Source organism: Panicum virgatum, chromosome 8K, assembly GCF_016808335.1.
Source record: "Panicum virgatum strain AP13 chromosome 8K, P.virgatum_v5, whole genome shotgun sequence".
NCBI classification, from domain to species: Eukaryota; Viridiplantae; Streptophyta; class Magnoliopsida; order Poales; family Poaceae; genus Panicum; species Panicum virgatum.
Window position 1 is genome coordinate 42,237,920 of NC_053143.1, and position 11,530 is coordinate 42,249,449.

The 11,530-nt window shown below is 45.8% G+C and overlaps 1 protein-coding gene across 1 annotated transcript; it reads right to left on the reverse strand.

Moving 5' to 3' along the window:
- Positions 1-3,652: 3,652 nt before the first annotated feature.
- LOC120644732 (disease resistance protein RGA2-like) lies at positions 3,653-10,181 on the reverse strand. Its single transcript, XM_039921425.1, has 2 exons — positions 9,101-10,181; positions 3,653-6,968 (listed from the first exon to the last, which is right to left on the reverse strand). The coding sequence occupies exons 1-2, from the start codon at positions 9,563-9,565 to the stop codon at positions 3,975-3,977; spliced, it is 3,459 nt and encodes a 1,152-aa protein (XP_039777359.1). The 5' UTR covers positions 9,566-10,181; the 3' UTR covers positions 3,653-3,974.
- Positions 10,182-11,530: the final 1,349 nt, after the last annotated feature.

Below are 11,530 nucleotides of genomic sequence, written 5' to 3' on the forward strand. Positions count from 1 at the left end.
AAGAAGTAGCTATATTGACTTTGATGACTTTTGTTTGAGTTTCTTTTAGTTCTTCATCCAAAGCATCAAAGGCAAGGTCAAGTTCTTGATACTTCATATTTAAATTAGCATAACCAAGCTTAAGCTTTTTGTTGCATGAAGTAAGTGACTTGTTAAGCACAACTACTTCCTCATATTTAACATTTAATTCATCATGCTTAACAAGTAGCTTGTCATGCTCCTCTCTAAGTTGTTTGCTAGGAACAATGCTTGTATCATGAGTTTCTATTATCTCATTGTGCCTAACAATTAACTCATTATTTGAGGCCTTAAGCTTGGCATATTCATTTTCAAGAACTTTACATTTTGATTTGTACTTCTTGATCACTTGTTGGTACTCTTCTAGGATGTTTTGCACTTCAATAGGAGATAAGCAATGTTCACTTTCATCACTAGAGGAGTCATCATTATCACTTACCTTGGAGTTACCTCTTGCCATGAAACACATGGGTGGTGGAGGTAGAGGTGCCTCATCACCATCATCTTCATCATTATGCATGGCAATCCCCACAATCTTTTTATTTGATTCTTCATCACTTGAGTCATCATTTGAGGATTCACCATCCGTGATCCATTCTCCAAGGAAAGCCTTGACCTTTTCTTTTCTTGTGAAAGACCCTTTCTTCTTGTGGTCCTTCTTCTCATGATTTTTCTTTGAAGTCTTGTATTGATTGTCACCATCTTCTTGTTTCTTGTTGAGCTTTGAAGGCTCCGGACAATCATATGAGAGATGACCATATTTGCCACAATTGTAACAAACTTTCTTGACATTGTCTTTGCTCTTCCGGGTACGAAACTTGTTTTTCTTAGGGTCATAGTTGTACCCTTTCTTGTTCAACCTTGACATCATCTTGGAGGTCTTTCTCATGAGAAGTGCTAGCTCAACATCACCATCTTCATCACTTGAATCTTCATTAGCTTCATCTTCGCTTGAGCTTGGTGATGGAACTTTGCACTTGTTCTTTTTCTTGGACTTGTGATCACCCTTAGCTTTGAGTGCAAGATCTCTCTTGTCTTGCGGTGGATCAACTTCTCCCAAGAGGAACATCTCATGAGACCGAATCTTCCCAACAACATCACTCACTTCAAGCGTTTCAAGATCCTTCTCATAGAGCAATGAGGTGACGATGTTGTACTTGGGCTTGTGTAGACAATGTAGGATCTTCCGTATGATGTCACTGTTAGACAAAGGAGAAATTTCAAGAGCATTAATGTCTTCAATAAGCACATTTAACCGAGCAAACATTTGTTCAACCAACTCATTTGGAAGCATTTTGAATTCATTAAGTTTTTCCTTAAGCACTTGATATTTTTCTTCACGAAGCTTTTTAGAACCAACATAGATAGCTTCAAGTGCTTCCCAAATTTCATGAGAGGTCTTCTTGCTATGAACACGAGCAAAGATCTCCTCACTAAGAGCATCAAATAAAGCATTCTTCGCTCTAGCACCATATTTGACTTGATCCTCATTCCACGGACCAACAATAGGTTTTTCCGTGACCGCCCAAGCGATGGGATTTATAGCCTCAAGGTAACCCGCCATGCGAGCTTTCCAATAAGCATAGTTTCTCCCATCGAGCTTGGGTGGACCACCACTTCCCCCGGCCATTCTCTAGGATTTGAAGCCTACAAATAGAGCCCTCGCTCTGATACCAATTGAAAGGATCGTGGCCCAAGAAGGGGGGGTTGAATTGGGACTTTTTCGAATTTCTAATCAGTCCTTAACCTAAACTAGTATTGCCCAATCTATAAATTCGAAACCTAATTACTAGAGCACGCTAGCAAAGGGTCCTTAGGTAGGTAAACACACTAACATGATCATATTGCCTAGATGGATGCACACTAGCAAGATCAAATCCTAAGATAAAGCTCACTCTACCAAGCAAGTTGTCCTAGTCAAACTACAAGCAAGAAAAGTAACAAAAGGATTTAAATGCTTGAAGTAAAAGTAAAGGACACGAGACAACCGGATTTTTTCCCGTGGTATCGAGGAGTTGACGCTCCCCCCTAATCCACGTTGGAGCACCCACACAAGGGTGTAGCTCCCTTGCTCCACCAAGAAGCAAGTGATCACTAAGAATGCTCTTTCTCCATCTCCGGAACGGCGAGCTTCACACCGTATACAATCTTCTTGTCTTGGGGCTCCCACAAACACCAAGAGCTCACCAAGAACCTCCCGATCACCAAGACCGGCTAGGTGCCGTCAAACACCAAGAGTAACAAGCTCCTAAGCCTTCACTTGACCTACACTCAGTTGGCCCTAGCTCAAGCACACTTGCTACACTTGCAAAGGATGGATTCTTCAAGGTTGAAGCACAAACTAAATGCTAGATCTTCTCTTGTTTGCTCAAAGCACTTTCTTTTCTTCTCAAGGGTGGCCTCAAGTATTCAGGGTGTCAAAGGCGACTGAAATGAGCCATGGGGTGCCCTTTTATAGAGTGGAAGTGGTTACATAGCCGTTGGAAGTCCACTGCAGAAAAACCGTGAGCACCGGAAGAACCGATGGGTGTCAGTTTTGAGGCGTCGGTTCAACCGGTCTCTCTGTGTCCAAATTGTAACCGTTGGGGTTCTGACACAGTGTCCAGGCTTGCTTCAATGCACCGGTGCATGCTCCGTAGGGGCGTCGGTTCAACCGGTGCTGAAGAGTTTTACACATCAATCAAAACAAGCTCTCTGGAACATAGGACTTCTAATGCACCGGTGCTTTGATTTTTGAGCGTCGGTTCAACCGGTGCTGAAGAGAGGTTGCAGTTCACCAAAACATGCTCTCTGGAACAAAGGACTTTCATTGCACCGGTGCTTTGATTCTGAACCGTCGGTTCAACCGGTGCTGAAGAGAAGTTGAAGTCCACCAGAACATGCTCTCTGGAACATAGGACTTCTAATGCACCGGTGCTTTGATTTTTGACCATCGGTTCAACCGGTGCTAGACTTGATTTCTGCCTTCATCCAGAGTAGATAGACCGACAGGGCATCGGTCCTTCCGCCAAGCATCGGATGCTCCGACGCTAGGGCACCGGTTCAACCGGTGCTGCTGTTTTTCCTGTTTTTCAGCTGTATTGACTTGGATTTCAATGCAACTTTGATTGTTTCTTCTTCCAAGTGTTGTGTTAACTTCTATTGACTATCTTGAGCTGTTTTTAGAGCGAGTGTGCAAGATTTCTAAGGCCAACTCAAGTTTGATCAAGCTACTAACTCATGAACCCCTCTTAATAGTACGGTCAAGAACTAAAAACTATAAACCCTATCTAAATCAAGTGTCCTTCATCTCCTTGTGACACTTGAGACTAGAAAGGTCCTTAATCTTTGAAGTTGAGTCCTTGGCACGCATGATTGTTTCGAATTGAGGGGTCTCTTTTCACATTTCATATGGGACTAAATCAATCAATAATTTTTCCTTCAAAACATACGTTAGTCGCATACGGTTGTCATTAATCACCGAAACTTACCATTAACATCTATGGGCCTAGATGCACTTCAGTTTATTTAGACCAAAACCTACTAGATGGCTGATGAAACTCGACCCCAGGAAGAATGTCTACAGGTTTCAAATTAAAGTCAGGCGAACGGAAGGCTAAACACAACACGATCACAGCGAACACCAGAACATGGATTTTGGGGCAGCAAATGCTGCGTTTTCTGATTCTATTCTGAATAAATTAACAGTGCGTTACAGAATGTGGCCTCGAGAGGCCGGACACTGCGGCGCGCCGTGCACCTTGTGCCATCCCACAAGTCCGGATCACGCCGCGCAAGACAGACTCGCTCCCGCGCGAACAAAGTGCGCGTTGAGCAACAACAGCACGCAACCGATCGAGTGAAACAGACTCTGACCGGGTGCAGACTCAACTGAATGAGAAAAACAAGAAGCTAACAGACTCGACTAAGACCCAGTACGCCTGGACCTCGCCTGGAGCCAAGCCGAGAGAGCGGCCCTATATGCTGGCTGCTGGCCACGAGCAGTCATCCCGCATGAGATCTTCTCCGTTAAGTAAAAATTCCTTTAGGGACCTGGGCAAATTTGGTAGTGAGTGGATATTATTGCAGTTCGTCATAACCACTTTCTCAAGCGAAGTTAGATCCTCCATGTTCTCAGGCCAGCTTGGAATGGTACGCAGAGGTTCGCCAACCCCAGGGGTTTCATCCCAACCCTCAAGGTAAAGAACCTTGATGGACAGAGGTAATCTAGGTAGTGACAGAATATTTTTGCAGTTCGTGATACTCAATACCTTGAGCGATGTTAGCCGCTCCATGTTCTCAGGTAAAGAGGTCCAGCTGCAGTGACAAAGTCTAAGCTTGCACAAATTAACCAAGGATTCCCAACTCCCGGGGTTAACGTATGTTCCCTTCCAACGGTTAATTGTGAGTTCCTTCAGGGACATAGGTAACCTTGGTAGTAACAGCATGTTTTGACAACGGTTAATCTCCATTTCCTCTAGTGATGCTAGGCACTCCATGTTCTCAGGTAAAGAGGTCCAGCTAACGTAATAAAGTCTAAGCTTGCACAAATTAACCAAGGATTCCCAAATCCAGGGGCAAGGGTCTGTTCCCTTCCAATTGCAAATTTTGAGTACCTTCAGGGACATAGGTAACCTTGGTAGTGACAGCATGTTTTCACAATTGGATATGGACAATTCCTCTAGCGATGCTAGGCACTCCATGTTCTCTGGCAATGAGCTCCAACTGCAGTCCAGAATTGTAAGACTAGGAAGATTCAACGTACAAATCTTACTGGGAGGACCAGATGCACTGCATCTCGAGAACTGGAGATGTTGCAGGTTCTTTAATTTGCTCTGATCTTCCGACAACCAACTTGGATACGACGATCCACCGTATCCTTCGATTTTTAGCTCAGATGTTAGGGATGGTGGGCAGAGTTCCTCCAGGACTTCCTCCTGTGGATCTAGAATCTGGTTGGTGGATCTTGAGGGCCCATCTCCCAAACAGCTGATCGTACGGTGTTTCTTTGACTTTCGGACATCCTTGTTTTCCTCGGAGCTCTGGTTATCAGTTTGCCATTGCAGTTTCAGTTTTCTGAGATGTACCTTTTTACCTAGCTTGGCCTGTCGAGCTTCCTCCTTGCTTCTAACATTTTCAAGTCCCTTGATTTCCAGGGTGCCACGAAGGTTGTCCAGGTGCTCCAGCTGTTGTATCTCATAACCACTTGCTTTCCTAACTGTGAAGGCACCCAGAGTTCGGAGCAAAGTCAACCTCCCAATATTAGGTATCTCGAACTTATCGAGTTCAGACATGTACCGCAAATTGACAAGGCTGCACATTTCCTCATGGGAGGACGGATGAAGAACCCAAGGAGATGAGCAATAAAACTTCTGCAAATGGTAAAGCTTGGTAAATTCGTATGGCCGCAGAGTCCATTCATAAAAATCATCATCATCGGGCCAAAGACTAAGATAGCGCAGATGTTTCAGATCACCAATTTTTGGGACCTCTTTTCTGTCTTTATAATCTTTATAATACACATGAATCACCCGTAGCTTCCTTAAACTCTTGAACAGAAGTTTCAAATCTTTTTTAGTCATTGTCTCTGTGGTAGCAGACATAAATATAGTTCGCAAGTTCTTCAGCTTCAAAATCTTCTCTTGGAACACAATTTCATTGTAGGACTCAATAAAGAGATGTCGAACTTGATCGGGTTCAGGAATTTCACTCACAATTCCTTCCTCTATTCTATAATATTCACTTCCAACATGTCTACTCACATTAATATCTGGCCTCCAATCTTCCAACAAGTCATGGAACAGATCATGAATTGTGAAGTATCTCATGTCATTGCTGTGTTCTTTTGGTTGAATAAATGAGCGTGACAATAAATCATCAAAGCAGGCATGACCAATATTTTCCATATTTTTTGCTTCACTAGCGGCCTCCAAAAACCCTTCTGCCATCCACAGGTGAACAAGCTCTTCTCGCTCCAACTGATATCTTCTGGGAAACATTATACAATATCTGAAACATTGCCTGACATGCTCCTCAAGTTGTTGGTAGCTCCACCATATAGCTCCCATGGTATCTTTTAACAAGTCACTGTCCAGGGTCATTGTCCAATGATCAATATTGATATTTCCCCTCAGCTGTTCTGCAACCAGTCTTGCTGCCATAGGTGATCCTCTTAGCTTTTGAGCAATTTCTATCCCCACAATTTCGTGTTCTCTAAATTCTTGGCCACTATTTTTGGCACCATCAAGTGCATAATGCATGAACATTTTGATGAACTGATCCTCTTCAATTTCAGGAATTGGAAATAGGTTCTGGGCACCAAGCAGTGCTTTTGCTACATCTTCAAATCGAGTGGTCACCAGTATTTTACTTCCACTATCCCCAGCTGTCAAGGGAGCAAGTAGCGTATCTAGCATTGTGACATCCGTTTTCCAAAAGTCATCCAGTACCAACAAGAACTTTTTGCCCTTCAACTCTTTCATTAGTTCGGTTTGCAGAACGCCAAGATTCCGGACCTTATTACCCCCTTTACCCGATGCTGCCTCAAACATCTCAGAGGTAACAGCTTCCACAGTGAAATTCTGAGAAACATGAATCCACATGATGATGTTGAAATATCCAACATCCCTTTCCACCTTACAAACTGACTGTGCAAGGGTCGTCTTCCCTGATCCTGGAAGGCCATGGATAGCAACTACTGAATAACATTTAGTCGTACTTGGTCCTGGCTCACCAGCTGCAGGTGTATCACGAAGCATTCCTGTTATTGTTTTGACATCGTTATCTCGGCCAAACACAGCAGGTGGGGGTGTTGGAGCTGTCTTGTATGTAGTAGGTCTATTTGTCATTTTGTAACTGTTGGCTGGCAACTTCTCCCATGAAAGAAGTTCCTCTCCCTCAGTAATTAGGTCTTCTAACTTTTTTATTGCGCTGGACAACTCCTCTCTCGAGGAAGGTTCAACATTGAAAGCCTGCGAATGCAAGTAGAAATGAATTTAAGAAATTTACTCTCCATTTTCAGTGCAAAATGCAAACTGGTAACAACATTCAATCATGCATGCTACGGTTCACGACCATGAGAGTTATTCCGTCAAAGAAGAGGCCAATTTCCGCCAAGGATAATTAGCCGTGATAGAAAGTAACTGCCAGTGCTACAGTCTGACCAGTCGGAGGGAGCAACACCCCTCCGACGACCACCCCCTTCGGATGCAGATAATCCCTCCATTCGGCTTCTCTTCTATCGGCTTATTCTCTCTCACTATACATATGAGCCGGCGTCCCACCAGACTAGATTTATCAGTTCCCAATACACCTAAAACCTTGGGTCTAGCTCAATCTAAAAAACTAGTTTGATAGGAGATGGTTGTCCCACCTTATATATTATTATATTGTGCTCCCTAAGGGTATGTACAATAATTTAGATAGTTGCTGTCTATTTACCATACACAGACAGCTAAATAGACAGCTTTACAATAGTTTAGACAGCTGTTGTCTATTTAGCTATCTATGTGATATTTAATACTTACTCCAGTTGATGTTGTTTTTCATGGGAGCACGAGCCAGAGCAGTAGACGAGATAGTAGACAGCAACACATTCTTTCCTCATTTATGATGGCCACATCAGCTCATTTTGCTTACGTGGACTTATATAGATAGATGCTGTCTAACTGTTGTACATGCTCAAATCAAGGACGGAGGCACACATATTCTAATCTCCGGTGCGTCCCGCCTAGAAAAATGTCATAATCACTAGTCACTCATGTTTCCTTGACTATCACAAGTATGCTATTATGTGTGGCACCCCCCCTCCTCCTCTCCTCTAGATCCGCCTCTGTCCCTAACCATCAATTCTTTTGTTACCTAACACTTTCACTGCGTGCATTCACATTTAAACAGTAATTTTGTGTGCGCAACCAGTCCTTGATCGATCTTACAGCGATCAAGGTGCATAGGCGTACTGGCAGACAAAAAAAAAATGCACGCTCAGAAATAAGCAATTCCTCACAAGGTATAGTAGTACTCCCTCCGTTTTCGTTTCTTAGAGCAAGTATAAGGAAAAGCTGTAAGCTGGCTAAATATTGAGGTGGAGAAGAGAGAAGAGGAGAGAGAAGGGAAGCAGGCTGTAAGCTTACAGCCAGCTCAAGCACAGGAACCAAGAAATTTTGTGAGAGAGACAAGTGGGCTATATATTAATGGTGGAGAGCTAAACCACTATTCCCTCCATTCAGTTTTGATAGCTATATTTCAAAAACTCAAATGTTCAAAAAATGATAGCTATATTTGCTATTGGCATGGGCTGTGGCAATAAATAGCACTAGTAACGAGGAGTTCTCAGTTAAAATATTGGAGGACCAACAAAAAAGTCTATGTTCCATTCATTAGATTGATAAGCACACTTGGTGCCTTTGGTCGTTGTGCCATATGAAAATATATCAATCAAAACTAAATGGAGGGAGTATACAAGTAGGCTGAGAGATGAGCTGCAAAGATTCTTGCAGCCAGCAGCGGGCTAAATCATTAGCCTTGCTCTTAGGCCAGTCTCAATGGAGATTTCATGGAGAGTTTCATGATATTAAATATCATCAATTTTGCTGACATGACAAAGAGAGAGAAAGATAAAGTTTCATGAAATGAATTTTATCACCATGAAACTCATCTGGCACAGTTATCTAGTTCTCAGTCTAGGTAATTGTGCCTATAAAACTCCATATGAATGAACATCAACTTCCCAGGATCCATAATTGCGGGCAGCCACTTTTCTTCCTTTTTGCATGCAGCCATCCAGAGAAAAAAATAAAACGAGCTGAGTACAAGGCGTGGAGCATCGGAAGATTTATCTCCATGGCGTGACGATTTGGATTCCCATAAGGCCAATTAAATGTATCACGAATTAAGTATCGTGGAGTACCGAGGCCAACAGAGCTTTTCAAGGGGCGCGCCCTGTAATAATAAATCTAAAAAAAGCACGTGATACGCCTAAAAAACGAAAAAGGAGGGAGTACAACAAAAAGACTATATTCTCAAGTCTATCCACACAATCGCGCACGGGATATTCAGCTATATTTTTTTTTTCATAAATTAAAAGGTGAAGAGAGGAACAAACCTGCTTTGTTGGTTTGGCAGATCGATGAACAGCTCGAGTTTTGAGATGGTGATAATCAATGGCGTCAAGAATATCTTCGACATCATAAAAAGCAGACTTGAGCTTCTTGGTCCAATTATCTAGGTTTGCGTATTGAGGACTGCTACTACTACTTGCCTCAACTTTTTCAGCCATATGCTTCAACCGCAAAAGTTTGCTATCCAGTTTCTTGAGCCTATCTGACGAGCGAGAGCCGAGGTAGGACAAACTTTTGTTGAGGAGCTTGGAGATGATTGGAGAGACAAGCCAACCTGCAGTCGAGATGCCCCACCCTATCGCAGCAATACTCACCGGATCCATTGGAAGCCCTCGGAGGTGGTAGCTAGCAGACTTGAACAAGCTACAAGGATAGATAGCTTCAAGTCGGGCAGTTTTATGCAATAGCATGTGTGGTCGTGCGGATGGCAAGATAAGGTGTCGAGGCATTTCAAAGGAGGAAGCCTCCTTTCAATCGCAAATTGAAGTGACAAGTCAGCGGTCTTCATCCTAGTGGCACTACTACAGTCCACTGGATGTTTGGATCCATTCCGAGCTCTCTGATTGGTCATGGGAAACAGGAACATGTCATCACCATTATTAGGTGCCACGACACAAGAGGATGCTTCCTCGCTACTTGCAAAACGAATAATAGTCATCGGTCATTTTCCCAATAGCTCAAAATTGAGAGCAGTGTGCCAGATGGAGATGGAATCGTTGAAAGAAGAGGCAATTCCTTTGAAGCCATTATAAAAGTTCTCAATTCCCTACATACTACTAAAATAATTGTAGCTCCTACCAAACCATCAATCCAACTTTGTCTGGACTCTGGTGCCCCTACCGTCTATATTTGGCTTAACTGGAGTTAATGGCTAGAAGAAATGACTGTTTTGCCCATCAGTTCTCATGTACACCCCTCTCCCTCATGGCGGCCTTTTTCTCGGGAAATCTATTCATCGCATATGCGATTTCCCGGTGATCCATCGCAGAAGCTCGTGAAGGCACTGTTCATCATCGTCCACCTCGAGCCAGGGCGGCGGGCGAGGGGTTGCGAGCTGAGATAGCTAGGGGAGGGGAAGAGGGTGGGCGGCGAAGGGTGGTTGGTGGGGGGAGCGGCCGCCGGCGAGGTCGCCGGCGGCCGGAGTGGTGGAGGGCGACGGCGGCTTTAGGATCTGGGGTTGATGGGGGTGGGGCGGCTTCATGGCCACCGGACCTAGAAGAGAAGGTGGTGGTGGGGGGGGGGAGGAATCGACCGGCGGTGGGCGGTGGTGTGTGGGCGGGCGGCGAGGCGGAGCGCCGGCGGCCGGGGCAGGTCCCGGGCGGGGGTGTAGCGCCGGAGAGGTTAGGGGAGGGCAGGGATGCGCCGGCGGTGGTTGGTGGGCGGACGGCGCGGCGGCGAGAGCCGCCGGCCGGGGCGGAGGACGAAGGGGCGGGGGCGGAGGATGCGGGGCGGGGGTGAAGAAGCTGAACGGCGGTCTTCTGCGATAGGATTTGAGGAAATCGGTTAAAGCGATAAATAGACACCCCTTTTTCTTCCCCCATCGGACGGCCGGTTCAAGGCGCTGCGCTGGGCAGAGGTAGTCCCCTCCGACGACGAGGTCACGAGGACGACTCTTGCTCGAGATCTACTTGACCTCGGAGTCCTCCTCGGCTTGTCCTACCGCGACGGCCTCTCCCTTCCCGTCCCCGGCTAGCTTGGCGGCGACCTGTCAATCCACATCCCGGACCCCGGCCGGACCTACAGCGGCCGCCTCTATCTCCTATCGCAACATCGTCTGCCGGCTATGCCTTCCCCACCTCGCGTCGTCCTTGACCCAGTCGCCCAGCCTTCCCCTACCCCGGTGTGGAGCCGCGCCGCGCTGCTTCCGTGGTGGTGCGGGATGTGGTAGTACAACTCCGGCGTTGACGGCATGCTTCTTCTCATCTGGCTCATGGCCGTCAGTGTCGTGTTGCTCTGCTCGAGCAAGGGGAGCAGAGGGGAACAGGTGGTGCTCTCGTCGTTGGCTTGGAGTGGAAAAATGAGGGGAACAGGTGGCCCAGCTTCTTGCCTGAATAGCAGAAGGGAGCGGGTGCTTGTCTTGCTGGTGCGGCTGGATGATTTGAGAATGGAGGGGGATCCTGGTGCTTGTCTTGCTGTGGAAGAAGCAGGGAGAAGAGAGGAGCATGGAGCAGAGAGGATAGAGGGGGCGCGGCTTTGCTGTTGGAGAAGAAGAGGAGCACGGGGGGTGGCTGCTGGCGTGCGAGACAGGGGTAGAGGAGGACTGGAGGGGGTCTGGCCGGAGGAGAGAAGAAGAGGAAGAGTTGGGGAATGGAGTTGGGTTTGGTCGATGGCTCCACGAAACATAGAGGGGTAAAATGGGCACTTTCCCATCCTTTTAGTCTTTACATTCAGTCCAACAGAGAGTCAACATGACG

Bases quoted from the DNA above. Each gene is read 5' to 3' on its own strand.
- LOC120644732 (XM_039921425.1), bottom strand. From the start codon at position 9,565: ATGCCTCGACACCTTATCTTGCCATCCGCACGACCACACATGCTATTG. The intron at 6,969-9,100 runs GTTTGTTCCTCT...TTGCATTCGCAG, and splicing joins CTGCCAAACCAACAAAGCAG to GCTTTCAATGTTGAACCTTC.